Source organism: Anarhichas minor, unplaced genomic scaffold (assembly GCF_050575085.1).
Source record: "Anarhichas minor isolate MPS153535 unplaced genomic scaffold, ASM5057508v1 ptg000074l, whole genome shotgun sequence".
Classification (NCBI taxonomy): domain Eukaryota; kingdom Metazoa; phylum Chordata; class Actinopteri; order Perciformes; family Anarhichadidae; genus Anarhichas; species Anarhichas minor.
This window is the reverse complement of record NW_027466520.1, coordinates 11,642,918-11,670,208: the sequence shown is the minus strand read 5'-3', so window position 1 is coordinate 11,670,208 and position 27,291 is coordinate 11,642,918. Positions and strand designations below refer to the sequence as shown.

The window sequence follows — 27,291 nt, the reverse complement described above, 5'->3', positions numbered from 1 at the left end:
AACTGTTGACCTGCAGAGCGGCTCAATGTCGCCCTCTGCTGTACGTCGGTAGTTTCTACCACCGCAATGCACCAACACGAGACCCAGAACCGTCAGTGCATTGTTCTTGTTTCTGTGGGGGAGTATAAAAGTGTTGCACCTGCATATAAGCTAGCTAGCATGCTGCAAAAAGAGGAGAAAACGCTACTTTTTGTTTTTGAGTGATGTTAATGTCATTTGTGAAATGTGCTGGCACTTTGTGTATAAATTACGTTTTGTAGGAGTGAGTGTTATGGCGCTAAAACGGACTTTGACCAATGTTATGGGCTCAGTTACCTGTCAGTAAAACATTTAAAAAACTCTATAAAGGAGAGTTTGTTGTCAGTATTTCATTCGGGAGGTGAGGACACGTGAACAGGTATGTGTGGAAACATGCAGTAACTTCATAATGACTGTAGGGGGCAGCAGAGGCTTCCGTAATGTCAGAACACACACAATCACTGCTACATCACACTCAACGGTGATATATGTGAGGATTGTGGGTCTTCAAAGCAAGACGTCATCATTAAGAGCCAACACAGAACACACAAGTGTCCACAGTTTTATAATGACAAATATAGGAGGTTAACTTCCCTGTCCGCTCACAACCTAAACGCTTTTCACACAGTTGAGTGTCATTCATCATGTGATAGATGGACCTTTTTCACAACATACACGTTGACTGGTCATAACAGAACAAGCACAGGTGTAATTAAAACTCTTAAATGAGGGCTCAGTCCCACTTGATGACCCGGTGAGCCGGCATGCACAGTGCCAAGGCCATAAAGTGGTGAAACTTAATGATACGCAGGCATTATTCATATTTTTAGTCCCACCTATAGTCCTCTTTATAGGACATGTTAAACGTGTGCTAAGAAAAAGGTACATTGTTGATCAACGTTCCTATTATTTTTATTTTATGATTACTGTAATTGATTAATTTAGTCTTAAAAAAAATACAAAAAGTCTGAAATTGTCCTTTTAGCTTAACAAAAGACTTTACTCAATTATCAAAACAGTTGACACATTTTTAATTGACTCATCAATTATGTTCAAAATGCATACAAATGGAAAAACTCCTCTCAGAGAATTATACAACTAGAATGTGATGCTATAATGTTGAATCTGCGTTGCGCTGCTGGCTCACTGCGTGTTGTTGCTCAGACTCAGTAAAAACAATGGAAAACAACACCACACACACGGGAAGTTAAGACGCGGATCCACTCCCTTATGCACACTGCACTGTGTGATCATTCGTTTGAGGTGAAGCAGAGTAGAAAGTGCTGCTTGAGACAAATTGGCTTTTTTTCTCCCCCCCCCGTCCCGCCTTGCATCACTTCACCGGGTTTTGTTTAGCAGTCGCTGCTCCCTAGAATAGCCTGCGTGAGCCCAGTGGCTTTGTTTTCCGTGCTGTTTTCTCTTGGATGCAGTTGCCTCGGGCCTGCGGTTGACAGCTGGATTCCCATGGGATTACCCTAAACAATGTCAGGTCAACTACCTGCTGCAACCTCAAGCCACAACCCCTGGCACACTCACACACTCTTATAAACACACAGAGTGAGAGCCAAGGCGGTCACCTCAACCCCAGACCTTTCCATCGTTCGTCTGTGTCGTGAAGTCTGTCCCCGTAAAACCATTTGCATTCCGTCTCCGTCCCTCCTACTGTGGAGGTTCAACTTAACGTCTCCGGGGTCGGCCCCTTTCTAAGTGTTGTGGTCCATATTGGTTTCAGTCTCTGCATGTTTATCATTCTCTGTCATTAGTTGCGGTGCAGACCGTGGCCACGGAGCGCAGGGGGTCCGTGGTTACCGTGGCGATAAACCGGGCCCAAGGTGCGTAATGCGGTGAACCAGGAGACAGCGAGGCGTCTGCGTGGAGAGCTGGAGGCCTTCTCACAGTGACCCGGGCTCAAACGTGGCGTTCCTCATGGGAAAGGTGAGACAATGGTAAGAAATAGAAGAAAATTTGCTTTTCAATTCAGTGTCGTGCTCAGAGGCAGATATATACAGACGTACTACAGAGTTTGAACCTGGTTCACATCTTGTGGAGGAATTTTGTCTCTAGTTAGAAGCCGGCCAGCCGTCTTCAGCATTTTCCTCGGTTGTGTGTTTCCTCTTTCATCTGTGCCTCATTTTATTTTTTGCAATTTATTAGGAATATCATGAAATTCTGAGAGCAGTACACCTTAAAGAAATCCTTTTTTTGGATTAATGCAGAGAGATGGATGAGAAGATCGATGTCTGCATGCTAAATATGAAACTACCACCAGCAGCCAGTTAGCTTAGCTCTCCCCAAAAACTGGAAATGGTGGGAAACTGCTATCCCGGCTCTGTGCAAAGGTACCAAAATCCACTTACCAGCACCTGTCAACCTCAATGATGATTACATCTTGTTTGTTCCATCTGCACAAAAACCAAAGTGTGAAAAAACCTTGTGGTTTTATGGGGTATGGGGTATCATGTTGGGACTATTTCTTGGCCAGGAGCAATAAGTCTCCTCTGGTTGGAGTCATTGTCTCTGCAAGTTACAGAATTTTAGGCACTTTTTGAATGCGAGAATGTATTTTACAACTTTTTTAACTTCCTGTTTTAATAAGTTAAGGAAACAGACTCTTTAAGCCCTTTAATAATACTTGGTATGGGCTGAAACATATTTGCAAACCAGAAAGGAAGAACAGGCTGTAGAATAGCTGTGATGCAGTTATGGAAAGTCATGAGATAGTCATTGAAACTTCTCCGCTCTTCCCTCCAGCCTCCCTTCCGTCCTCAATACTCGACCTGCCGTCTCTCCGTCACATTCTTCCTCTGCATCTTTTTTTTCCTCCTTGGGAGTCCTTTGATCTATCCGAAACACCGAGGTGACCTGACCAGTGCACACGCAGGAAAAAAAACCACACTGCACACCTGTGAGGAGGCCTGCGCCGTGTCAGCCTCCCAAAAAGCCAGAATCAGGCCCACGGCTCCTAATACCTCTCAAAATAATCATGGCACACGCTGAATGGACTCCTTCCCCCTCAGTGGAAATAATGTCTTCAACCTGGATCAACCTGTCCGCTGTACAAAGGGCACCGCCGCCTCAAGAGAGACAAGTATATACTTTGTTTTGGTACTTCGGAGGTTGGAGCCTCTCCAGATGGCGGCTGCAGAGGGCCACTAGTCTCGGCTGTGAACAGAAAACAGTGTGCGAGTGTGTGAGTAATTAGCTCGAGTTAAATGGGTTAGCAGCGAGCTAACAGGTCGTCCCAGCAGAAGTGGCGCTTCTGTTATCCCCAATGTGCTTTTAATCGTCCCACCACACATTCCTGTCAGCAGGTTGTCCTGTACTGCCGCTCCGCTGGAACAAGAAGACTGACCTTCAGCGGCGATTAGCAGCCCGTCTGTGTTGTGAGATGGAGAGCAGGGAGGCTAGTTTGACTGTAGTGTTTCTGAAAACACAAGGAATCCATTTAGTTCAAATTAGCGCGATCACTCTCTCAGCTCTCGTTTTTCACTGTCGACATGTTTTTTTTTTCCAACTTGTGAAATTAAGAGTAATTGCTTTCCGCAGGTTTTGAATATGCCGGCACATATTTGGAGTGTTTGGGATTCGGATTTCTGTGGATGTTTTGTTGTCATGTACGATTTAGATGAAGCTGTGTCACTTCAGCGGAAGCCACTTCTGATGTCTGTGAAGCCTCACTAGTCCCATAAAATTTTTTTTTTATAAGAGACAACAGTTAACGTTCCCAGTTTTTATACAAAGATGTTGAACGGAGTTGAGGTCAGGTTTCTGTGGTGGAATGTAACAAAGTACATTCACTCAAGCAAAAGTACAAATCACAGGTACCTGTACTTCACTTGAGTCTTTTCTTTTCATGGCACAAACTCCACTCCATCTCACAGGGACATGTTGTACTTTTGACTTCCGTATAATTATTCAGCATCTTAAGTCAGTAGTTGCTTTGCAAATTATAGTTTTTGCTTAATGTATGAAGAGCTTATAACATTTCTATCAATTACACTACCCAACAGCATATACAAGTACAGCTGAAAGGATTAGTGGATTGATAGGAAATTAATTGACAACCATTTTGATAATCGTTTTTATCATTTTTTTTTTAATTGCAAAAACATTTCATGGTTCTAAATTTAAAAAAATGTGAGGATTTGCTGCTTTTCCTTTAATTATTCTAATAATTTTGAATTTTGTACCACTGTTTGGACAAAATAAACATGTGACAGTATTTCTCACTATTATGAAAATTTTTACAAACCAAACAACCAAATTATTTATTGAAGAAAACAATCGGCAAATAAATCCATGATGAAAACAATCATCATCTGCACTCTGATACAAAATAGTTGAAGAGCTCCACCCCAACCAACTACAACAGTAAAATCCTGCTTCTCCATGAATGCATGAGTGATTCTAATCTAATGACAGTGTAGCAGTCACAGGGGACATCTTTCTGCGTTGATTATATTTACACGCCTATTGTCATGTTGCAACAGGAACAGGTCTTCACTCCTGCCTCAAATTTAAACACACGCGTGTTTGAAACATGGGTTCCCAACGTTTTTTAGCTCGTGTCCCCTTAAAATGAAGCAATGTCTATTTGTGGCTCTTCATCGGTGGTTCTGGATGTCCTTGTTAATGAAAGACAGATTTTATTTTATATTTCAACATGAAAGGTTTTGTTAGGCTTTAAGTGAGGGCGGACATAACTGTCCACATACATTTGGTCCTATCATGTACTTTCTACAGAACACACAGTTCCTTCGAAAACAGTTCGTGTTAAAAGAAAATGTGATCTTTTTTCACAATTTGCGTCACATTACCCTTTAAAACTCAAAACTCTGACCCCACAAGGCTTCAGCTCAGTGTCCCAGTCATTGCTGAGATAACTCCGTCTGTTCTAAATAACGCTTTACGGGCCTCCGTGAACGAACGGACCAGCTCTTCATAGCTTCTGCTCTTTTTTTTCTTTCTCTCCTACAAGGACAAAGGGCTTCAGGGAACTCTGTCACATCGCTGCTCCCATAAACAGCGTGACGCACTGTTTCTCTATAATTGCCCTGCGTTGACCCACAGCTGTAATCAAAGCTCCCAGTTGATGGGTGTTGCTTGGCACACATTGGTTTGTTATAATCATTTTCATTACTGCTACATTACGGAGAGAGGAGGGTTTTATGAGTCTCTGCCTGAGCCTGTGACATAGTGTTTGTAGGCCTCTTGGGTAATGTTGTAATTACTGCATGAATCCAACGGAAGGGGCTGTGGTTGGAGTATGTTAGTCTTCCATTAATGAGGATATTGTGAGTGTGTGTGTGTGTGTGTGTGTGTGAGCACATGCGTGATTTGTGACTATGCATTGGATTTGGGCTCTTCAGGGAAGAGAAGCATTCGTGTGCCAGCGAGCCCAAAAGCAAAGCTGCTATCCAAATTGCAGCCCTCGGACTCCGGCTCCAACTTGTTGTATTTTTTTTCATCCTCATCATTTTCCTTTCCTCTCCCGACTTTCCAGCTGCCATACTTTGTAATTTTGTGGTCTCCTCCAGGAGGGAATTTCTGTGCCGGTTATGATCTGAGAGAGCCGGCCAATCACACGGCCTCCCTCAAATTGGAGCAAGATGTCACTGAGGGTCCCGGTCCGATGGCGAGCGCTGTTTGGGCTGCGTGTTCGCTAGTGAGGGTTATATCTACATTTCCTTATGATCTTAATTGAGGACTAAAGGTTTCCACACAAATATAAAAACCAGGAGACGTGGTTGGTAGTGATTGTGAATATGTGAATATGTTTAAGGGTTTGATTAAGGGAATGATGTTGAATCGGAGAACATTCTCAGCGTTGTCGCTTCATGCACGCAGCCGTCACGTGACAAAGAAATAAGGATTATGGGATAAATGATTTACTGTAAGCTACTGAAACTACAGCCTCCACAAAGTCTGTTTGGATTGCATGTGAAGTCTTCTGGATTGAGTGGACCTCCTGTGCAGTAAATTATAGCGCTGTGTTACAGACTACACAGTGCTTCATTTGTTCAGCGACAGCCAGAACTTGGGATCATTTGTTGCTCTTTTTGTTTGACAGTTTGACGTCTAGAATATTTTTAGTAGATAAACCATGGAGATCAAAAGCTAGTGAAAATACACGTTCATATAGAGATGCTTAAAACCGTACTGTACAGTGGATATACTCTACAGGAAGCAGTCCAGGGCCTTGCTCAAACGCAACTCAGTGGCGGTAACGAAGGAGCTGCAGAACTACGAGAGTTAGAACTTCTTAATGTAGATCTTTTACCCTTGTCACTAGTAGTTTTATTAGCTTTTAACGACTACTTGCAGCACTTCTCTCTACTTGTAGTACTAGCAGTATTGCCTCGACTACTCCCACTACAACTACCATCACTACCTGCTGCTAGTAAAAGCTCAGCTACTGCTGATGTCGTAGCTTCCACTTGGCTCATCTGTTAGTATTCATGCTGCTGCTACTCAAGCTACTTTGACTGCTTCTTTTTGCGGTTCTTCTAATTCGAGTGATACTAATGGGTATGTTTCTTGTCTTTTCTCCCTCCTACTGTTAATATTGCTCTTATAATCCCGACTGGCTAATAGGAATAGTTCTGCTACCTCTCTTCCCCCTTATTCTCTGTCTTTCTGCTCCCTCTGCCTTTGTGTATGTGCTCATCTAATTATATCTGTCCATGCAAGTATCCTCGTCTTTTCCTTTGCATACATCATTTGTGCCCTAAAGCCAGGAAGTCGACGCCGTTTCTATTTTTCAACCTCGTTCCTGCGTCCTCTGTTATCACCCCCAGCCTCCTCTTGTTTGTGCGCGAGGACGGAGTCGCAGTGCGATAACACCGGTGGCCGTGACCTTTTGGCATCACGGACCACAGTCTGCTGGGCAGTCTTGATAAGTAGGAGAGGAAGCAACCCTCTGCCAGGTTTCCACTGCGGGGCCAAACGGGGCTTACGTATTATTTATGTCACACAATTTCCTCATAAACAACTTTTTTTCCCTTTTTCCGGCGTCTCGCTGCTTACTGGCATGCTTTGCCCGCTGACTCGGCTATAGTTTTAAAAGAACAAGTACTTTGGATGTTCTGCTGTAAACACTTTCAGCTATGTACTAATACTGATCTCAGCAAGTCACGGTGTGCTTCACTCTGTAAAAGTGTCTCGCGTTGGACCGTTGCAGCATCTCTCGTGTAGCTGTCATTGCTTTTGCCATGCTGCTGGAGGGTTTAAAATACAACTGTTGTACTATAATTTACCAGCTGTACTAGATTTAGAGTGTAAACATGCAGGGCTTATCGTCTCAGGCCTGTAATTTACAGGAGACCATCCTGGCAGTGCCCTTGTCTTTCTGTCTGTCTGACTGTCCGTCCTCCCCAGACTGTCTGTCTGGTGGCAAGTCAAAGAGCTGATAGTAGCACTGAAACTCTGGACTAGTATCTGCACTGACTAACGATAACCAGTTCTATTACAATGTTTGGCAAAGTGTTCCAATAGCACCATGTCCATGAATTTGTGCAATTAGAGTATCTGTTGAAGAATGCCTCACCAAAAAGTTAGAATCCAAATCTCGCCAAGAGAAATGAGCGAGCGGGCCACTAATAACGCGTTCAAGTTCAAGCAACATCTTGGCTGTCTGCCAGAAACAAAATGAGCAGAAGTATGAAAACAATAGGGTTGAAGATAGAAGTGCAGATCAGGGGAGTCAGACACGGGAGAAGACGTATAATACAAGGGTTGTAATTATCTCCGCCAGGAGAATCATGCGATCGCGTCCGTGTGTGCGTGTTCACCCTAATCTTGCATTCTACTGCAGTAAAACTGAATGATATTTTTGGGTGCCCACTTATGGGCTTCATGCTTTCGTGGTTGGCGGTGACTCACGCTTTCTGAAAACGCTTTCTCTTATTGCCTGTTCTATGCTAACATCGGCTCGCCTCACTCGCCACGCTTAACGGGCTCCGGCCGGTAGGGGCCGCTATAGTGACACACGCAGCTGAGTGCATCGCCGCCACTCGGCCACTTCTCTGCGGCCAGAGACGCAGTTATTCGATGCCTTTTTAACGGCACGTCAACCTCACGTTCACACGCGTATAGTTGGAAAAAATGGGGGTTTAGCCAATTATGGGTTGTATTCATTCAATCACACAATACGGCAGCGGTCGTTGCAGACGCACCCGGCGGAGATCTGCACTCTACTGAGTGTGCCTTTCTAGTTTCAGTGCGTCTCTGGACACAAACTGAGAAACTTCTTTCAACCGATTCAAGACTCTTAGTCTGAGAAATGAATCTGACGCCTTCCATCAGCTCAAAACTATGTTCGGGAGGCAGAAATGAGCTTCACTGTGGTTTTCACACATTAAGCTGCACATTTCCTCCCAGTAATTAGTTCCCTGCTTCTTGATTGCCACACGTCTTCAGGCTTGTTTGTCAACACATTTGCGTCGTTTCCCCCCAGTTTAGTTGAAACCACTGTGGTTTAGATGTGCATTCAGCAGAGTGATTATTGTTTTGTTTTTTTGCATTTCTATGCCCATACTCTGCGTAGTTGTATGTTGCACAGCCAAGCATCTTCACCTTCCCAAACCTGTAGTTAGTGTAGTTTAAATCCATGGTGTGGGTGAGCACATTAACACGATTTAATAGGGCTGCATTTCTCATAAGACTTTAAGTTTAATAGAAAAAACAGACTTTACAGTGGAAAAAGAGTGCATTTTCCCAATATTAAACAATTGAAAACCGAACTTCCCTCCCCATTTACATCAAAAGTAGCGCTGCTCTGTGGGACGCAGAGTTTATTTAAAGATCCTGTGTTTCTTACAGATTATTTCCTTTTAATGGTTGAATTCTGTAACCGTTTTGGGGTTGGGCACAGATGGCAGCAGCCGGAGGGAATCCCTGGTGGCTTTGGAGTAAGAAAAAAAAACAAAAAAAACCTCAGAGGCTCGCTGCGCTGCTCTGATGTGGGCCAATGGCAACCATAAGGATCTGACAGCTTTCTGGCACGTGATTGGCTGCCGAACCTGCGGCTTCCTGTCTGGGGCCCCTCCGCCTCGCCGAGGAGGAAATGAGAAGGAGGAGATGGTTGCGTCACAGGAGTCTGGTATTAGTGTCTACTGCTCGTTTGGATTTTGAGAGACCTGAATGAAAAACCACCGTGCTTACCTAATTCCCTGATGTTATTTTGGTGCCTTAACCCAGAGGAACATCACAAAGTAACAAAAAAAAAAAGAAGTTGGCACCGGAAAAGGAAACTTAAAATAGTGCAGTAATACTTCATTCAAGGATTTTTCTTTAAATGGTGAGGCTAAATCAGGCAAGCATGGAAGTTGGCCATGATCGTCTTATAGTACTCGTCTGATTTCCCTGTTTGAAGTGGAGACCGCCGAATGGAGACCCCTCAAACACACACACACACACACACACACACACACACACACACACACACACACACACACCAATCGGTCACGTCAGTGTCTCCTGCCTTTCTGGTCTTCACAGTTTAAAGCCCCGTCTCTACCGGGACGAGGGACCGACGAAGAGTGCCAAATATGAAGAAGCCACATGTTGAATGGAAGTCAAACCTCCGTCCAAAGCTGACATACCAGCGGCCAATTCAAACACCCGCTCAGTCAGTCTGAAACTGAGTGACATCGTCCAGCGATTACATCATCGCGCTTCAAAAAACCGGACAGGCTTTTCCATAAAGATTGACTGGACGGGGCCGGTCCTGTGCAGGGGTCAACATTTTCAGTGGATAAATTGATTGGCAAGATATGGCCGTCATTTTGAACAGTTACAAAAAGCTTTGTGTTAATCTGAAGATTATCATGTCGAGAATAATTTGAAACATTGTACGAGTGCTGGGTAACATAACGATAGTATATTAATATGAGACTAAATATTGTCTTAGATTTTGGATATCGCAAAAGCGTCGCCTTTTCCTGGTTTTAAAGGCTGCATTACAGTAAAAGGATTCCATTGTCTGTATTTACCAGACAATTTAAGCTGTTGTATTATTTGCCTTTACCCACTGAGTGATATTATCCACATTACTGATGATTATTTATCAAATATCTCACTGTGTAAATACATTGTGAAGGCACCAACCCTACAATATTGTTGCAATATCGATACAGAGGTATTTGGTTGACAATATCAGCGTGGCTCATTGGGTTTCCTGATAGGATCTGATGTGCTTTTTGTGCTTTCTTATGAGGTGCTACATGTCCTGTTTTCATGGTTTAAGGCCCCATTTGCAGCCTTGGTGGTCTCATATAATGGTGCTCTGCAAACTGAAGAATACACAGCCCTGGCGTTAACTCCGTGGGCTAAACACATGAAATCAAGTTAACTGTGTGTGTCATGTGTGACCCAGCCCAGTGCAGCTATTTGCCTTCATTCCTAGCGAGTATTCAAAGTGAGCCTCCGATTGAAGGTCTGCTCTTTTCTCTCCGTCCATTTTAGTCTGGAGTTGTCCGGAAATCGTTAATCCACATCAAACTTAATCGCATTACCCTCATGGGAGGCCATTGTAGTGGGTTTCACTTTGATGTGGTGAGGGTACCAGCAGCACCAGCAGCAACCCAGAACACCCCAGTGTGTCGTGTTTCACACTCTGTTCTCAGGCTTTTAGTGGCTGTAGATGTTGGATGCGATGTCCCGCCGAGTGTGATCTCCCATCGGAGGAGATCACACTCTGAACCAGCACCGTGTAGAAAAGTCTGACTTCTCTGTTTGGGCTTCCCAAGTCCACAGGGAGGTCAGAGGTCAACGGCAGAGCAGCAGCCTTTAAGCTGGTAGGGATTCAGCAGGGGGAATGATGGCTGCCATTGGGGCTCTCTTAAATAACTGCTGTCTGATTTGATTTTACATGTTGAGTGATGCTTGTGATTTTGAGACAAATCTACTGAAGTACATCAAAGTACCAACATATGTATAGATGCAATCAAGCCTGATATGCAGCTTTAGTTGTTTTGTTTTTAAGTCTTTGTTACCATTTTTAGCAAAGATAAAGGAAACATTGCTGACATGATGTTTTGTCTTATTTAAAAGAAAGACGGCCGTTATGCTTTGTAGTTTACTGTCCTTTCAGTACAAGTTATAGTAGTTAAGAGTGTTGTTTCATAACTAAATGTGACTGAAAGAATCTCTTTAGAAAATATTTAAATATTATTGAAAAATGTAATAAAAACAGAAACTGTTTGTGATGACTCAAATAAATATATATATATATCAAATAGATAAAATACAAGGTTCCGTCTCCTTCACGTCATTCAGATAAGCTGTGACGGCCGTGATGCAGGAAGAGAACCCCCTCTTATATTTAGTTATTAAACAATAGGCTCTGCTGTCTCATTGCTCAGCCTTGTTAATAACAAGCCACAGTCTTGACACTGGGCTTATCTGCTTTGAACAAGACGGCAGAGGGCTCCTTTCCAAATGTGAAGCTCATTACTGAAGAACAACAATGACAAATCCAGGCTTTTGTTCTGCGGACGCTAACTGATTATCTTCTATCAGGATCACTGCCAAGCGTTTTTCCTCTCGGTGAAACTTGGAATAGGGGATCAGAAGTCGCCGCTCTTTCAAGCCAAACATGCCTTTTGAGTTAAAACTACTTCAATGAGTCCCTTCCAATCTCTCGGCTTCCATTCATGTGGCACAAAAGCGCAGGTCTGTGTGGATTCCTGCAAACGGGACAGATCAGAGACGGGACTATCAGACGGGAAGAGGAGGGTGAGGGCTGGAGGTGCTGGAGACGAGTGCTGCGGATAAGAAGGGAGATCCTTCCGGTTGCTGATAGCGATGGTGCCAACAGACAGACAGACTGGAGGTCAACCTGGCTCTTTATCTATCCCTCTTATAGAGTCAGGCTCATGTCTTCCTCTCACTGTTCTCTGGCAGCCTCCTGTCTCTTTCTCATTTATTTTCACTTCCTCTTTCTGTCTTTTGCTGTAATCAAGGCTGATAGTGCTGGAGACGACATGGAGAAGCTCTCTGCACTAATCAACCGTCTGTTGCTGACGACTACAGCAATGATAAACGGTTAGCTGAAATAGTAATGGAAAAATGGATGAACTAGATGGCTAAAAGTAAGGGAAATAGATTAAATAGATAGCTAAAAGTAAGGGAAATGGGATGAACTAGATGGCTAAAGGTAATGACAAAACTGTCGAAATAGTAAACTAAAATAATCAATAAATGATTTCAATGGATAGCGAAAAGTAATGGAACATTTAGCAAGCTAGAAGTATTTTAAAATAGGTAAAAGTAATTGATACATTTTTAAATATAAAGCTAAAAGTAATACATTGTGAAAAATGTTACGTCCTGCAAAAATGGTTGAATAATCTAAAAGTAATTGATTAATGAGCTGAGTTCATCTGGATGGGCTGTGGGTGCACATCAGACAATAAAGGTTGGGAACCACTGGACTAAGGATAGTGTGTGTGTGTGTGTGTGTGTGTGTGTGTGTGTTGCACAGACATACTTGTACAGGAATTCTCCTGTGCGTGTAAGTGTGTGTAGTCACATGTGGTGCAAGACAAAGCTCCACGGAGCAAAACCGGCTGAAAACACTCTCCGAATGTTGCCTCAGTAAATATTGGAAAGACCTTGAACCTCTCACGCACCCAGACACACACCTGCGCTGCTAGGGTCTGTGCTATTCTTCCAGTTGAATTGCAGCAAAAGGAACTCTGCTGTCATTTAATGTTGCATGTCATCGGCGCTGGGTGCTCAGCCGTACACTCTGTGATTTACGTTTCACTAGGATACACTCCTGTAACGGGGGGCGGGGGGATGAAAAATTTAGTGAAATTGAGTGTTTTGCAGACAGCGTAACCCCCCCCACCCCCACTCCCTCACCTAATCACAGTCTTCTGTCTGTCAGAGCGCCATACGTGCTGACTGTGTGAACCCAAACCAGGCCCCTGGATTGGTCGCAATGGGTATTAACGCTGGTATTCCATGTATTCCCTTTTTAATTTGTTTGAGCGGCATGGAGAAAGAGAGTGGCTTGCAGAGTATCAATAGAATCACAGTATTTCCACGACTCCCTGCGGAATGAAAGAAGGGGGAGAAAAACCCTGAAAGCTAGCATGATGATTTGGGGTTATGAAAACATGTCCGACACATGTGCTCTCAATAAGGGGTGGTCAAATAGAATCAGCAACTTGGAGGAATTAGGGAGTCGGGATTGTGGCGTGGAACTTGGGGAGCGCTGAACGGTAGAGAGTTTGCCATTTCCAGCTGGTGCTCTTTAGAAATTAGGACAGATGCCAGAAGCTTACTGTACCCTTGCAGTGTACTCTCTCTGCTCTTGTTTCTCCCTCCTATCCCTCCCTCTCTCTCTCTCTCTCTGCGGTACACCCAGTAATAATGTAAATGTGTCCAGAGAGACTGAGAGCAAGGAGGAGCTTTGAGTTTTCACGTTCTGTCTGAAAGAAAGCAGAGTTACAGTCGAGGAGTAAACTTGTTTCAAAACGTTGCTCCCCCGACAGCTGTAACCTAGATTAATGCCAGCAGTATATTATGCATTATATGTTTCTTTGGCTGTTTTCACACAGTTTTAAGAGACCTGAACCCAATACACCGATGCGGTGGCCTGCGTTTCCTTTCGCCTTTCACAGTTAAGTAATCCAAGTGTTTGTCTGAAGGTAATTCAGGCATTCTGGAAATATTTTACACTGGCACGGGAATTTCTTAAATGTTCTAGAGAGCAACAGTGTAGCATAGCACTACAACTAATAACTATTTTCGTAATCAATCAGTCTGTCAATTTTCTTTTTGATTTATCGGTCAGACAGTATGTTGCAAAATTGAGAAAACAGTGGTTAGAGCCCAAGATGACACCTTTTTAATTGCTTGTTTTGTCCAAAGCCAAAAGATATTCAATTTATAAAATGGTAAAACCGAAATATGCAGTCAATGCTGCCATTCAAGAAGTTCCAACAACAGAATAGTTACCTTTTTTTCTGGATAAAAGACGACTACTGACTGACTAATCGAATAATAGATAGACTCTTAGTATATAAGAGTATAAATGCACTGGTCTCTTTGTGCCAACATATCAGACTGATACAACATGTACCAAAGACGGATATTAATACTGAACTCTCATCCCATCTTCTTGCAGGAGTTCCCCTGATTGATGGAGCCACAGTGCGGCTCGCGTCTCATTGGTCAGTCAGGAGCCCTCAACCTGATTGTGACTGGACGACCAATTGGAGCGCAGGATGCTTTTGCCTAGAGTGGTTCCTGATGGCCAAGGTGTTGGAGTTATGGTAGATTCTGTTTTCATCAGTGCTGCACCATGGCTGGGTATCACACCTCAATACATTACGAATACCTACCAAAGCTTGTCCATCGCATTGCGTTTTGAAAGTTGGTATTGAATGCTTGGTGAGATTCTTCGGCTTTTTTGTACTTAATCTTATATTTCCTAATCTAAATGTACTGATTATTGCATCATTTTTAAATTACATTTTCATCAGTCTAAAACTTCACTGCCATTGCTTTTGTGGATTTGTCCCGTGGTAGTGAAATATAGCCAGAGTCTTAATATTGAAGGTGTGTTTACAGTGTATTGTAGTTGGTATTATAGGACATTTGATGGGAAATGGCAGAGATGTGAAGACCAAATATGGGGGAGGCTGGAAGTCCTCCGTCTGCGTGGGGGTAGTAGAAATCGTTATTCACCGTGAAGACCAGTCATGCAGACACCACCGACAAACAGGCCCGTGACCCATTTTCATTCAGGAAACACAGCTTTTAAGAAGCAGTCTTGTAGGTAAGATCAGACAGAAGGGAATCTGTTTTCTTAATTTGGCACTGAAGCCACAACTCACCATCAGCACTCCTCACTCCTTCAAGCAGCAGTCTGAGGATAAATTTATGCATGCATTTCAATACGGCATTTCCTGTTTAACATTAACGCGTGAACGCTCTCGTATCCTAAAGAAAATTCCCAAAAAAGCCTTTCCATGTGCGAATCCCCCCCCCCCCCCCTCTCTCCTTAGACGTTAGAAAAAGATTAGCTTAATTATTTTAGGAAGTTCCTCTTCCCACAGTCGAGCCTCGGCCTAATTGTCCTCTCCGAGGGATGATCACTTAGGTTTAACATCAGAGGAGAGCGAAGAAGTAGCAGCTCACCAACATACACACAGGGCATCAAAGTGTGGCATCATGAGGCGTAGTTCTTTCCATAGGACTCATCTGGATATTACCCAGTGCTTTCATGTGGGCGAGGAAGCGGAGTGGCATGGAAGCAGCAGGGAAGGGCTGGCCATCTTGGTTTTTGTAATAAGAAAGAGGGTTATTGACAGATTAACCTGTACGCATTTCTAATGTTATGAGTGGCTGCATTTCTTATGTGTATGCATAATGTTCTGTGCAGCTTTACAGGCGGCCATGCAGTTAGCGGAGCAGATCAGCTCCTGTCCCTCAGCAGTGTCCCTCCTTCACACAGGTACATTTTACACATTACAGTACGTACAATATAATATCAAAATACAGGATGATTATTTCACTGAATGTAAAAGAATAAAAAGAATTGTGCACAATGTTCGTTCACTTTTTCAAAGTGAATATTTCTTACTTTTTCTCATATTTAAAATAATTACCATCAAACTCTTTCTGACATTTGCCCTCTCAAGTTTGCGAACTTTCTGACATTCAAAAACATTTAAAGAATTGGTTTAATCTGTCATCCTCTGTCTCTAGACCAAGCAGTATGAGATCGACGGAATTCCTTTCATCCAATCAGAATCTGTCACCCAGGCAAGAAGAAGAGGAGGAAGAGGAGGAGCAGTCTCAGAGGATTTAGTTTGCAGAGGCCTTATGGATTTCAGGTGATCTATAACATCTAGATGCCTTAATGTTGGAGGTCTCCTGCTTTTAGACGGTATCTGATGCACCTGGTCGATTTTGTTTTCAGATAAAGCCAGCTCATTTCCAAGCCAACCATATCAGCTTGTTATCCACAGCATCACTCCTAAATCTCAGATATAGTGACTAACAGCACAAGAATTAAGTGAGAATGTTCCCTTCATTCACCCTGTTGGATTTATAAGTTCAAATGTTTAGGTTTTGAGTTGCTATTGTGAGCAATAAGCATAGTTTTTGAAGAAATTACATTTAAAATACCAGAAAGACTAAAGGTAGGTCGATTTAGTTTAAGGAATATTTTAAAGCCACAATTTGCAATTATTGTCCGCAAGCTCCACATTTCACGTAACATGTGCACAGCTGTTTTAAAATGAGGGCTGCTTGGACCCTGATGGTTTGGAGGGAATAGAAGCTCCACAGCGAGCAGACTGAGACGTCAACTTTCATTTTCTTGATGCAAAACACACGCAGCTATCAGTCTTCACCAAAAGTAGGTTTAACCCAAGCTGATTAAACCAAACTTATTATTTGTGAATTATAAATATACATGTTGGTCTTTCACCTTTTTATTTGTCGTTTCAAAGCAAATCATCAAGTAGAATCACTAGATATCTTTTTTGTATGCTGGGAGATGCAGAACTATAGGAAGGCTGTGAACACAAAACAAATCCGTCACAAAAGATTAAAAAGGCATCAAAAGCACGAAACCTGCAGCAGCTCGCCATTGTTGCTTTGGGATTACTGGGATGAGACGTATGTTCGTGTGCGTGCGACCCAGTAACCATAGCAATATGCTGTAATTATTGCAGAGGACTCAGCGCTTCTTGTCAGATATGTGCCAGGTGTAAGCATTCCTATGGTCTTGGAGCACGCTTCCCCTTCATTTTTTGCGTGTCGGACAGACGTGTGTGCATCGCACTTGAGCACACAACACGCGTACAAGATTCTCATCTGTGTGCGAGTTTGTGTGAACTCTTTCCTGAAGTTTTTTTAATGCTCTTTAATTATATTGTATCACATGACGACTGGAAAAGAACAAAAACCAAGATGTATGGAGATATTTGTGTGTGTGTGTGTGTGTGTGTGTGTGTGTGCGTAAAATAGATAGATACAGGCAGACAAAGACCTCATTAGGTCTAGGAGGTGTCCTGTCTAGACAGTGTGATGACAGGACACAGAACCTCTGTTTAATGTTTCCTCCTCCTCCCTCTACTTCCAATACACACACACACACACACACACACACACACACACACACACACACACACACAGTTGCTTAATGTCAAGTAAAATGTTTAGGACATATTGAAGTATTAAGCGCCTTTTTCAATCATTTTCAGCCCAACGTGTGCAGCTTGTTAATCACAGGAATGTTATGCTAGCACTGGAGGGCACCGAGGAGGAGGAAGAAGAAGCTGTTGGATGCTTTTGTGGTGACTTGTGTTTGTTTAATGTGCCCAAAGTTAATGGCCCATCAAGTTGAAACATGGATTCCATGCTGTTTGTCACCGTGCGCTGACTCATATGAGGTGGTAAAAATCCCCTATTTCCTTTCATAGTTTTACCCGCAAAATGACTATTTCCTCGTTTCCGTATTCAGTGCCAGAGCCAAGAGGTATCTCATCATTCACTGTATCATTGCCAATGAAAGAAGTCTTTTTTATTTTTTATTTTTTTTTTGCTCAAACTCAGTTCAACCACTAAATCTGTGTTGTAAATCAGGACTAAGCTCTCATTTTAGTAAATGGGGATTTTGAGTCCAAGAAAAACTAAAGAATCTGATAAACGACGTCCTTCAGAGCACTGGTTCTCTACGAGCCCTGGTTCTGTTATTGTACAGTTTGATCTCTCGGTTGTATCTCTTATATAGACGCACACATACGCACACAGGTACACGCACAATGCTGTCTCCAACAAGATCCAAGTCTTTGCACATTATTTTCGTTCTGTGGTCTACTGACAGGATTTCTGCTGCAGGAAAAACATAGAAACATTTAAATATCATCTCTTGTATGGTATGCCCTACATAATGGTTGCAAGTAATATGAAGATTGGTGAATGGGCACAAACAGCAGCACTGTTTGATAACACGCTGTAGAAGGAGTTATGTTGAGTAGTAATATGAGATTTGGTTTATTGGCTGTATGAGAGCGAACTGTTGTATTTAGTCTAAAAGCTATAAATGTGTGTGTGTGTGTGTGTGTGTGTGTGTGTGTGTTTGTTGGTGGTACGTGAAGCTTTGATGCTGGTTCTCACTCTTCACATGCAGATAAGATACTGGCTCTGGCAGCAGCAGCAGCAGTAGCAGAGACACCGAGAGATATGGACACCTTTGGACCTTATCACCAGGACCATCACAGTCTGAAGGGGCCATGAAGACATAACACAGGTTAGGGTGAAAGGAATGATGGGAGGAAGAGGAAGGAGAGAGGGGGAATAAGGATTTGAATGTATTCCTTTTCGTCTCACTTCGAGATGTATGGCTCATGTTCAGCTGTTCTCTGCTGGCACTAGATAGTGTTGTCATTTTAAAATATCTTTACACCTGTATAGCAGTGTATATTTGTTGCAATTTGTTCACCTTCAACAAAGGCAGTGACTTGAAGGGGCAGCCCCATGCAGCTGGTTTAGATTTTAAGTGCTAAGATGTAAGATTAATTAGAAAACGAAGACCGTTTATTTTTGTAGTGTTTGAAGGAGATCGGGTCGCTTCTCCTCTGCAGGTTGCTGTGCGTCATTGCTTGCTGTTTCCAACTCCATCGTCAGGGGTCGTGCCTCAACTGGGCAACATTTACTCTTGCTTCGGCGGGGTCGGAAAACACCTTGACTGAAGATGAAGATGCAATCCACGCTCCATTATAGGCAGCAGATTTGACAATTTCGCTGAAGTGAGGACTTTTTCAAAAGGCGGAACATGTTGCAAGAAAGCGCAATTACCCGAGCATAAACAAAAGTCTAACCTCTTGGGAACATAATCTGTACAGGCCAGCTGCAGACAACTATAAAACGCAACAGGAACATTATGAGCAATACCAATGCAAAGTAGACCAACTTGGCTTTTTTTTATTAGAATAGACGGGCTGTTATTCTGCAGCGAACACAATATGGAAATATGATGTTGGAGTTGTCCTTGTAGCATTGCAGAGCTCCACCTCTGGCTAAGTGCGCACGGAGTGGGCGGTTTCGGAACACACACACATACGTACACGCGCGCGCATATTATGGACTGCAACCTGCTGATTCCTGTTAGACTCTCGTACTCAGCTCATAGGAGTAAGCGAGCGTCGCCGAGACCACTTCCAAAATTAAAGGGCGGCTTTTGTCTGTGCGCAACGTTGGAACGTCTTGTTATTTTTTTTTGGAGAGCAAACACATCCGCTTAAGTAAAATGGCTTCGGTCAGTGGACTTATTCTATTATTTGTGAACGTCGTATCAAACGGTGTGTTTTGACCGACTTACCGGAGCGCTCACAATAAAGTTTCTCATGGTGCACTCTACCCTGAAGCAGCACAGCGCGCTACGGGATTCAGAAATGAAAGCAGGACCGACACTATTTTGCACATTTCTCTTTAGGAAGTATTTCAAATGGCTTGATTCGCGAGTCTTTTCTCGCTTTTGATACGCGGCTGTGACAGATAACTGCGCGCTCCGACGTTTGGTTACCATTACGCCTATTTTACATTTGGATAGGCGACTTAAAAAGCTCCAAGACAGACACACTTGGGACTCCGGAGAGCACAGCGGGGAAACACCATGAACAGCTGCTGGCTTGCCTTGGTCGGATTGTGGTGGAGCGCCTATTACTGCATGTTCCTGGTCGCGGGGAGTAATTATTCACTGGATGGAAACAACGAAGTGCACCCGGGTTTCATCCACCGGCGGCTGCGGACGCACGAGAAGAGGGAGATGCAGAAGGAGATCCTGTCCATCCTCGGGCTGCCGCACAGACCGAGACCGCATCTGTCACACGGGAAATACAACTCCGCTCCACTTTTCATGTTGGACTTATACAACACCATATCTAGCGAGGAGAAAAGCCAAGTCGAAGGCATCCTGGACCGGTATGAGTCCATGCGGACGACCCAGAGTCCGCCTCTTGCCACATATCAAGAAACTGCCTTGCTAAACGACGCAGATATGGTGATGAGCTTCGTTAATTTAGGTAAGTTAGCTGAAATTACAGGAGTGCGTAATTGCGCTCCTGTGAGATGTTTTTTTTGTTTTGTTCTCACGTTATTATTACGATAAATCAAATGGAAAATCTCATTTTGCGAAATGAAATAAGGGTGAACAGGTGTTTGGCTTAAGTAAGGTTGAAGTGGAGGGTCGCTAGGAAAAAACTTACACGACAAAATGTTGTAAATATATGGGGATATGATTTTTGCAATTACGCATGGATCATGTTCACCTTAGAATAATGTATTTTTTCTTTTTCACGTTGGACTTTGAAGACACTACCTCTCTCCGGGTAGATTGGCCCTCCGCGGCTCATTTATAGGACCGACATTCGGTGGTCAGTCCTGCTGCGCAATCTACTCCATGATTTACGTCTTCGCGGGGGAAAATAGACCTTGTATCCTCAGCAAGTCATCAACCATCACCGCTGGTATGTGTGTATAAAGGGCTATTCCCGCTGTTGACCTCCAGCGCGGCGAGTTGCGGTTTCTGTGCGTAAATCGCGTTGCGTTGTTTGTGTTACTCCAGCAGATTTGTCTTTAATTATCTCCAGTGACGATAAAGAGGGACACTTTAATCATAACGAGCTTGGGACATAAAAGCCCAAAGGCCTTCCTTCCATTAGCAGCTCCAGTGTTTACTGGGAGACTCTAAACAAAGCGCCTGAAGATAAACAGAGGCGCTGGTGGACAAGGAGGCTTACATCCAGATTGATTGTCATTCTTCTTGGGAACTCGGGGGCATTGTCATGATGCGGCCATGAGAGCAGTGAGAAAGTATCTCTGTTGAAGAATGACTGCTCATGTTTTCCCTGAGTTTTACTGAAACAAGAAGTCCTTGGAATACTTTATACTTCACCTTTATAAACCATTTAATAGTGACTCAGTACTGCACATGAAGAAGAAGAGAAATAGTTTTGGAGTTAGAAAAAAAACAAATGTTTCTCTACTTATTGGTCCCCTGAGTATTGGTGTTGCAACATGCAGTGATGAAAACCAGATATTCAGGAGGCCATCACTTTGGTCTCGAATATCGAAGCCACTCTGTTGGCTTCTGTGTGGGAGTGTGACGGTGGGGTGGCGTGGTGTTTGTGTGTCTGTGGTTCTGGTGTTCCTGTGCTGTGTCAGATTGGGTTTATACTGTGTTGTTGCACATCTGGCTCTTGACTTTGATTAATCGCGTCCTGTGCATCTTTTGACGATTCCCTCAGATTTCTGCGGTGGTTTTCTAGGTTGCCATCTCTTCCAGCCGTACACAGAGTCCTAACCGCCCTGGAGGAGGGACGGCTTCCTCCCCGAATGTGATTGTAATTAATGTTGGACAGGCCAAGGCTTTCCATCTGCTTTGCAAATAAGGCCTTGCACGACTACCGTGTGTCATCGCCATCCGATTAGTTTTTAATGTGTCTCCAGCTCGATTGGAGCGATTTTTAGAAAGCTGTAGTAGAAAGAGGCCCGAAACACTCCTGGGTGGTCCTTCTTGTTTCTAAACCAGCCTAAAAATCTGGATGTCATGTGTGGCCAAAGTGAAACTACAAATTAAAATCAAGATAAATGAAAAGAAGAAACGCGAAGAAGACAAACAATCTGTCCGGAGCGATGAAAAAATGTGGCGCAAGGATTAACAGGCCGAGCCTCAAGCAGATTTACCCACCGAGAGGCACCTTCACCGCGTAATCCGTGTTTGTGAAACCAAATCAAAGCAAAGAAGAATGTAGCGTCTCCGTTTACACTGCTGATCTGATTTAAAACTGGAGTCACCTTCCATACATCAGCAAATCCTCCCTGGGTGTAGATGTAAGAATCTCAGGCTTTAAACTGACCCATGGCAAATAACAACGCTGACAGTGATTTAAGCTCCGGCGTGAACTGATGTCTTTCACAGCCAGCTGCGGCAGTAGCGCAGATAGAGAGCTCAATTTTCTGAGGGGATTCTCTTGGGCTTCGGATAGATTTAAGAGCCCCTACGTTACATCCAGTCTCAAGTGCTCTCTGCGAACCGTATGCCTCCCCCACCCCACCCTCTGCGTGATTTATGTAGACCTCTTGTTCAGTCATCCATTCTCCTTAGCTTTCATCACTTGTTCAGAATGACCCATTGAGAAAAGAGTTGAGCAAGTGGTGGAAAACTTCAAATTGTGGGTCGAGAAGCATATTTTCCAGCTCCCTTTTCATCTTCATTCCTAGAAAAAGCACGTGCATCACTGTTTGCCTTGCGGACGTTCCTGCTTTCCACTGAGGTCCAGTGAAGTGACACTCTGTGCTGAATGACTCATGCTGTGTGACGCGCTGCAGCTCCTGACACGTCCTAATGCACGGCAGGGTCCTCGGGTAGTGGCAGCGGCCACTGTCGAAGGTTCCCCGTGGGGTTTCAGAGCTCTAGTAGCGCGATGGAGCTGTTTTCCTACCAACGAGTTTCTGTTTTGTTTACCTCCGTGCCACATGCAATACACATTCCTGTCAGTGGCTTCTTACAGTTCCACTGATCTACAGGTGATGGGTATGCTGTAATGCTGCTGCAAAGGCAGCCAAGAAGACGGCAAGCTATAAACATGGACGTAAACGACACAGGATGCAGTTCCAGATACAGTAATACTTGAAAATCAGCTTTGCAAATGTTTTATGAAGAAGAAAATGCACACAGGGCATTTTGGTGATTAACACTGAATGTAAACACAACCTTTGATTGTTTACAAGAAAACTCCACGGGACAGCAAGGCCCGGGGTCTCTCTCGTGGCACACACTGAATTTAAACATGAAGTGATTTCACCATTACATTTATAAGAGGAAACAGATCATCTTTAAAGAGACACATACATGTAATTTAGTATATGTGCAGGAAATCCAGAGAAGTCTGTGCAGTATTCTGTATACAAATGCGTCTTTTTCATGTTAATCTTGTAGAAGAACTCAAGTTGAGACATCTTTAGTGAGGATGACCTACCCTTCTCGCATGCTGGTCTCTGGTCACAGACCTTCTATAAATCCCTCACAAGGTAATATATTGTGGAGTGAATGGGGAGACACTGACCAATATTGTTACGGAGCATCTCAGTGGAAAACAAATACAAGAGGTCAACGCTCACTCAATTAATGAGACACGTTGCTGAGCAAATGTCTGCAGCCACCGTGAGGGCTATAATAGCCTGCAGGGGAAAATGAGCTATTCCTATCGGGTTTAGTTTTTGTGGTTGAGCCGTTACCTCGCGGTTGTGGTGAGTCAAGGATGCACAGAAATGGCTTCGGTTTCACTGGTCGCAGAACAGGAACTCCAAATGTTGTTCCTGTGTCATCTGAATTTAACTGTGATGAGTTTGCCTTGCCATTGCTCCTCTGTGCCAACCAGACAGACAGGTGCGGAGGCTTCTCCGAGCTTGGCTTGGCCCGGAGCGCAGTCAAAGCTCCCGTTGCTTGTTTGCCCTCCGTTCATGGTTTTGAAGTCATTCTTGTTCTACTTTTCCGACAGTTTTAAATTCCCTTTCGTTGTCAACAGATAAGCTTGACCCCCGCCCTCCTGTTTGCTGTTCAAAGGCTCTATTTACATTGAGATGAGTTTTAACAAACGCATAAATGTGTCTCCGTTGACCAGATCACAGATCTGATTGCATTTGCCTCGGTTTTCCCCCGGCTAAATGCTAAAATCATGGTCTGCTACTCTAATCCAGAAGATGGTTTTAATGCACCTGAAGCTGTTTGGTACCGACTGAAAGACTTTGCAGTTTCACAGTATATACTGTATGTAAAATGAACAACGACTATAAATTGGCTGGATTGACTTTGAGCAAGACCCAATGTGTACTCCTCTAAACAGCCTCACAGGCCTTTTTCTTGCCCGTACAGATTATTCAGTGGTTGGACAAATCAGGGATCAGAAACACTTTGTATGTGACAAAGAGATTGGTGGCAAATTTCAGTGTAATTTCAGGGTCACTGTAGTTATCATCACAGGGGACGACAGACACTCTCCCCACAGACTGACAATCTGATTTTAATCCGTCTCAAATACTGTTTTGATATCGGACAGCTATCCAATCTGCCCAGGACACATTATTTATTGCAGCCCATTTTAAGGCTGTTCCCGTGTCTGGAGAGTTAAATCATACCTGCCTCCTGTAGCTCAAATATTGTGCGATTATTTTATGCTTTCGTGCACTCGTCTGTCATCATGACTGCTCTCCTTTTCTTCTTCTTCTCCTCCTCTGTCTCTGCACACCCCATTGCATGGCTATAGCTGAGCTGTCACTTTACCTCTTACCTAAGTCAACAGCCAAGCTTTCTACTAGCCTACCTCCCGCACTTTAAAAGCAAAACAAGCCAGAAAGCTTTAAGAAGTGGGTTTTCGGGAGATTAGCCGGGTCCAGACAGCCCAGGGCTTATTCTGAAATGAAATGCCCTTATTAAGCGGCTGTTTTCCTTGTCTTATGATGCCTGGCTGCATTTCTCAGCGCCTTAGCCACAGGTAAGCCACTTCCTTTGCAGCGAAACGTGTCCCAAAGCCCCAGCATGATCAAATAATTAGTTGGCTTCGATCAAAGAGTCAGTTGTTTGATGCAGAGGGTGAGCTTTGGCACATTTTCACTAAACCGTCTCGAAACACTTCCTGCAAAGCCTCAGAAACCAGAACGGAACAGAACAGAGGACCACCCGTCACTTCACCTCAACTTCCAGCATACCGTAAACAATATTAGCCAGAAGTTAAGCGAGGAATTCAAAATATGCTGCAGCGGACTAAAGGATCTTTTCTGAGACATAAACTTGGCAGTCGAAAAACCTTCCTGCAATGGTGAGAAAAGTTACATTAACAAACTACAAACCTCCGTGTTTGTTTTCATCTGTTTACAGTATCGGATATTTCACTGCCGCTACAAGTTTCGCTTGAACTTGCAGTGATGTTCAAGAACGGCCCAAGATATACAAATAATTCTGCTCATTGAGTTACAGTGTTTTAAAGTGCTTCCTTTTCCCTCATGTTTGGATTGTATTGGTTGTCAAGCTCTTTGGCAAAACACACAGCCGCCTCGAGACAGAAATAGGGTCGATGGGGGGAAAACAGTCTCTGGTTAACCCGATTATGCGTTTCCAGTCCAGCTCTGCGTCTGTCGTAAAAGACGAGGTGTTACAGGACAACTCTATTGTCCTCACAGTGTGTCTGAGTATGTGCATGACTCCTGTCAGTATTGTCCTCGGTAGGTGGAGGCATTGACGCAGCTAACCTGTTGCTGCGGGCGTATGCATAGATGGAGATGTACACACACACACACGCACAGGCTTGGTTGACCTTAAGGTCAGCAGATAGCCATTTATAAGCGAGCATTCCATTTACACTTGAAGTCCTCTCTGTCACACACCCTGCTCTTAACATCCAGCTACGCACACATCCCTCCTCCGCCCCCGCGCCCACCCACCCACGATGATATCTCTCACGCCATAACTCTCCAACTGGACGAGATGGCATCAGAGATTACACCTTCTTGCCTTGTTTTTTTTCTCTCTGTCCTCATTTCTTCTCCCGTGTTGTCTCGCGTCCTCATCAGGACATTCCAGTCGGGAGCGATAGTGGCGCGGGACGGAGGAGTGTGACGAGATAAGGAGGTGAAGTGCGGCACACTCGCGGCTGGTAACGATCTATCGAACGGAGCAGATAACCCTGGCGGAACATCTGATTAGGGCCCCGCTGCTCCCATTCATCACCTCTGGGTGCAGGCACGGAGGAATTTGCTCTGTTTGTTCTGCCGTGCTTCAGGCAGGACGGGGCAGAGCTTCACCGTCCTCTCACACATCTGTTGTTTTCTCCCCGCATCTGTCCGTCCCTACGTATCTCTTTCACTCGCCGTCTTCACTCTGCTGTGAAACCTCAGGAGAAATCTTGACCGCGTTCTGTGCAACAAGAGGCGGCTGATCAGAAACAGGTTGACATGATGGCCTTCTCCAGGAGCTCGTATAAACAGATGCATGATCTATTGCGCTACTGGCTCAGTATGAAACAAATTGATTACGGTGTTGGTTTCACTGGAGAGTCTGGTGGTCCAAATCCAGTTGTAAAGGCTTTTCCAGACTCAAAAGAAGAAGAAAAAAGAATTCTAGCATGAAAAGGCACCGTTTAAACATTTGTTAGTCTGGCACAAAGTTAATACAAATGGCAATGTTGATACAAAAAGCTGTCGAAACCAACTTAAATTAGGATAGGATATGATATACGATTAGATACAAGCCACAGCAATGAGAAACTTCTTCATGAGATCTTTCATTCCATCACCTGTCATCTTACTAAACAAATGGAAATTATTTTATTAGATTTTAGTGGCTGCTGCTGTTTTTATGATAAATATGTGTTAATTGTTTACATTTTAGCGCCGCCATCACAACCATTCTGCCCACTTATGTCGTCATTTTTTGTTTTTGAACTGTATTTTAACCTTTAGCAAATGAGGCTTATAAGTGTATGCATGTATGTGAAGCCAATGACAAATCTCCCCACAAGTGGATATTAAAGATGTCTAATATTCATATATCAGTATGGGCAGTCATGACTGCTCAGGAAGCACTACAACAAAGGTTGTAGTCTCGCATACATGTTTAGTGATCGTTGTAACCACTCGTATCAGTACATGTGCTTCTGAGTGTGTGGGTATGTGCTTAAAACAAGGCAAAGACAGAGAGAGAGAGAGTGTGTTTACTCCCGCATGTCTCTTTCCTGCTAAAAGCGCCGTAAAGCTGTCAGCCTTTGTCTTGTGTTTAACTGTCAAGTTAAGGCCACGCAGAAGAGATCATTAACCTGGAATTAGTGTGTGTGTGTGTGTGTGTGTGTGTGTGTGTGTGTGTGTGTGTGTGTGTGCGCGCGCTTGTGGGAGGCTGTGTTTGTATATACAGAATTTGTATATGTGAAAGAGAGCGACAAGGAAGGGAAAAGAGAGGCAAAAGACGCAAACAAACGTGTCTCTTTGTTTTGATTCCTGCATTTTCCCCAGAACACTGCATAACCAAAGCCGCGAAACCCCGTGCATGTGATGAGGTTTGAAGTGACTGTAAGAACAAAATATAGGACGCTACAGGAAGATCCCGTAGGTGGCATTAGTGCAAACTGCATCAACATTAGCTGTTATTTAGCTGTGGATCGCCGCACACTTCTGCTTGAACATGACATTGATCTTCTGTTTTTAAAGACTGTATTAATGACATCATCGCGCACAGTTTTCCGGCTTCACAGC

General features: G+C 43.8%; 2 protein-coding genes across 2 annotated transcripts in view; both read left to right on the top strand.

The window, feature by feature from the left end:
* Positions 1-25: 25 nt before the first annotated feature.
* LOC142937806 (enoyl-CoA hydratase EchA19) lies at positions 26-15,755 on the top strand. The gene is given in 11 exon segments (XM_076080893.1): positions 26-48; positions 261-397; positions 1,782-1,843; positions 1,845-1,953; positions 5,556-5,675; positions 6,186-6,269; positions 14,156-14,189; positions 14,191-14,265; positions 14,267-14,289; positions 15,416-15,487; positions 15,742-15,755. Coding segments are annotated over 11 exon segments (753 nt in total).
* Positions 15,756-19,178: 3,423 nt separating this feature from the next.
* bmp6 (bone morphogenetic protein 6) overlaps positions 19,179-27,291 on the top strand; it is a 46,577-nt gene continuing 38,464 nt past the window's right edge. Inside the window, exon 1 of the mRNA XM_076080277.1 lies at positions 19,179-20,069. Within this exon, the coding sequence (XP_075936392.1) occupies positions 19,661-20,069 (409 nt within the window). The 5' untranslated portion in view covers positions 19,179-19,660. The remainder of the gene's footprint in view (positions 20,070-27,291) is intronic.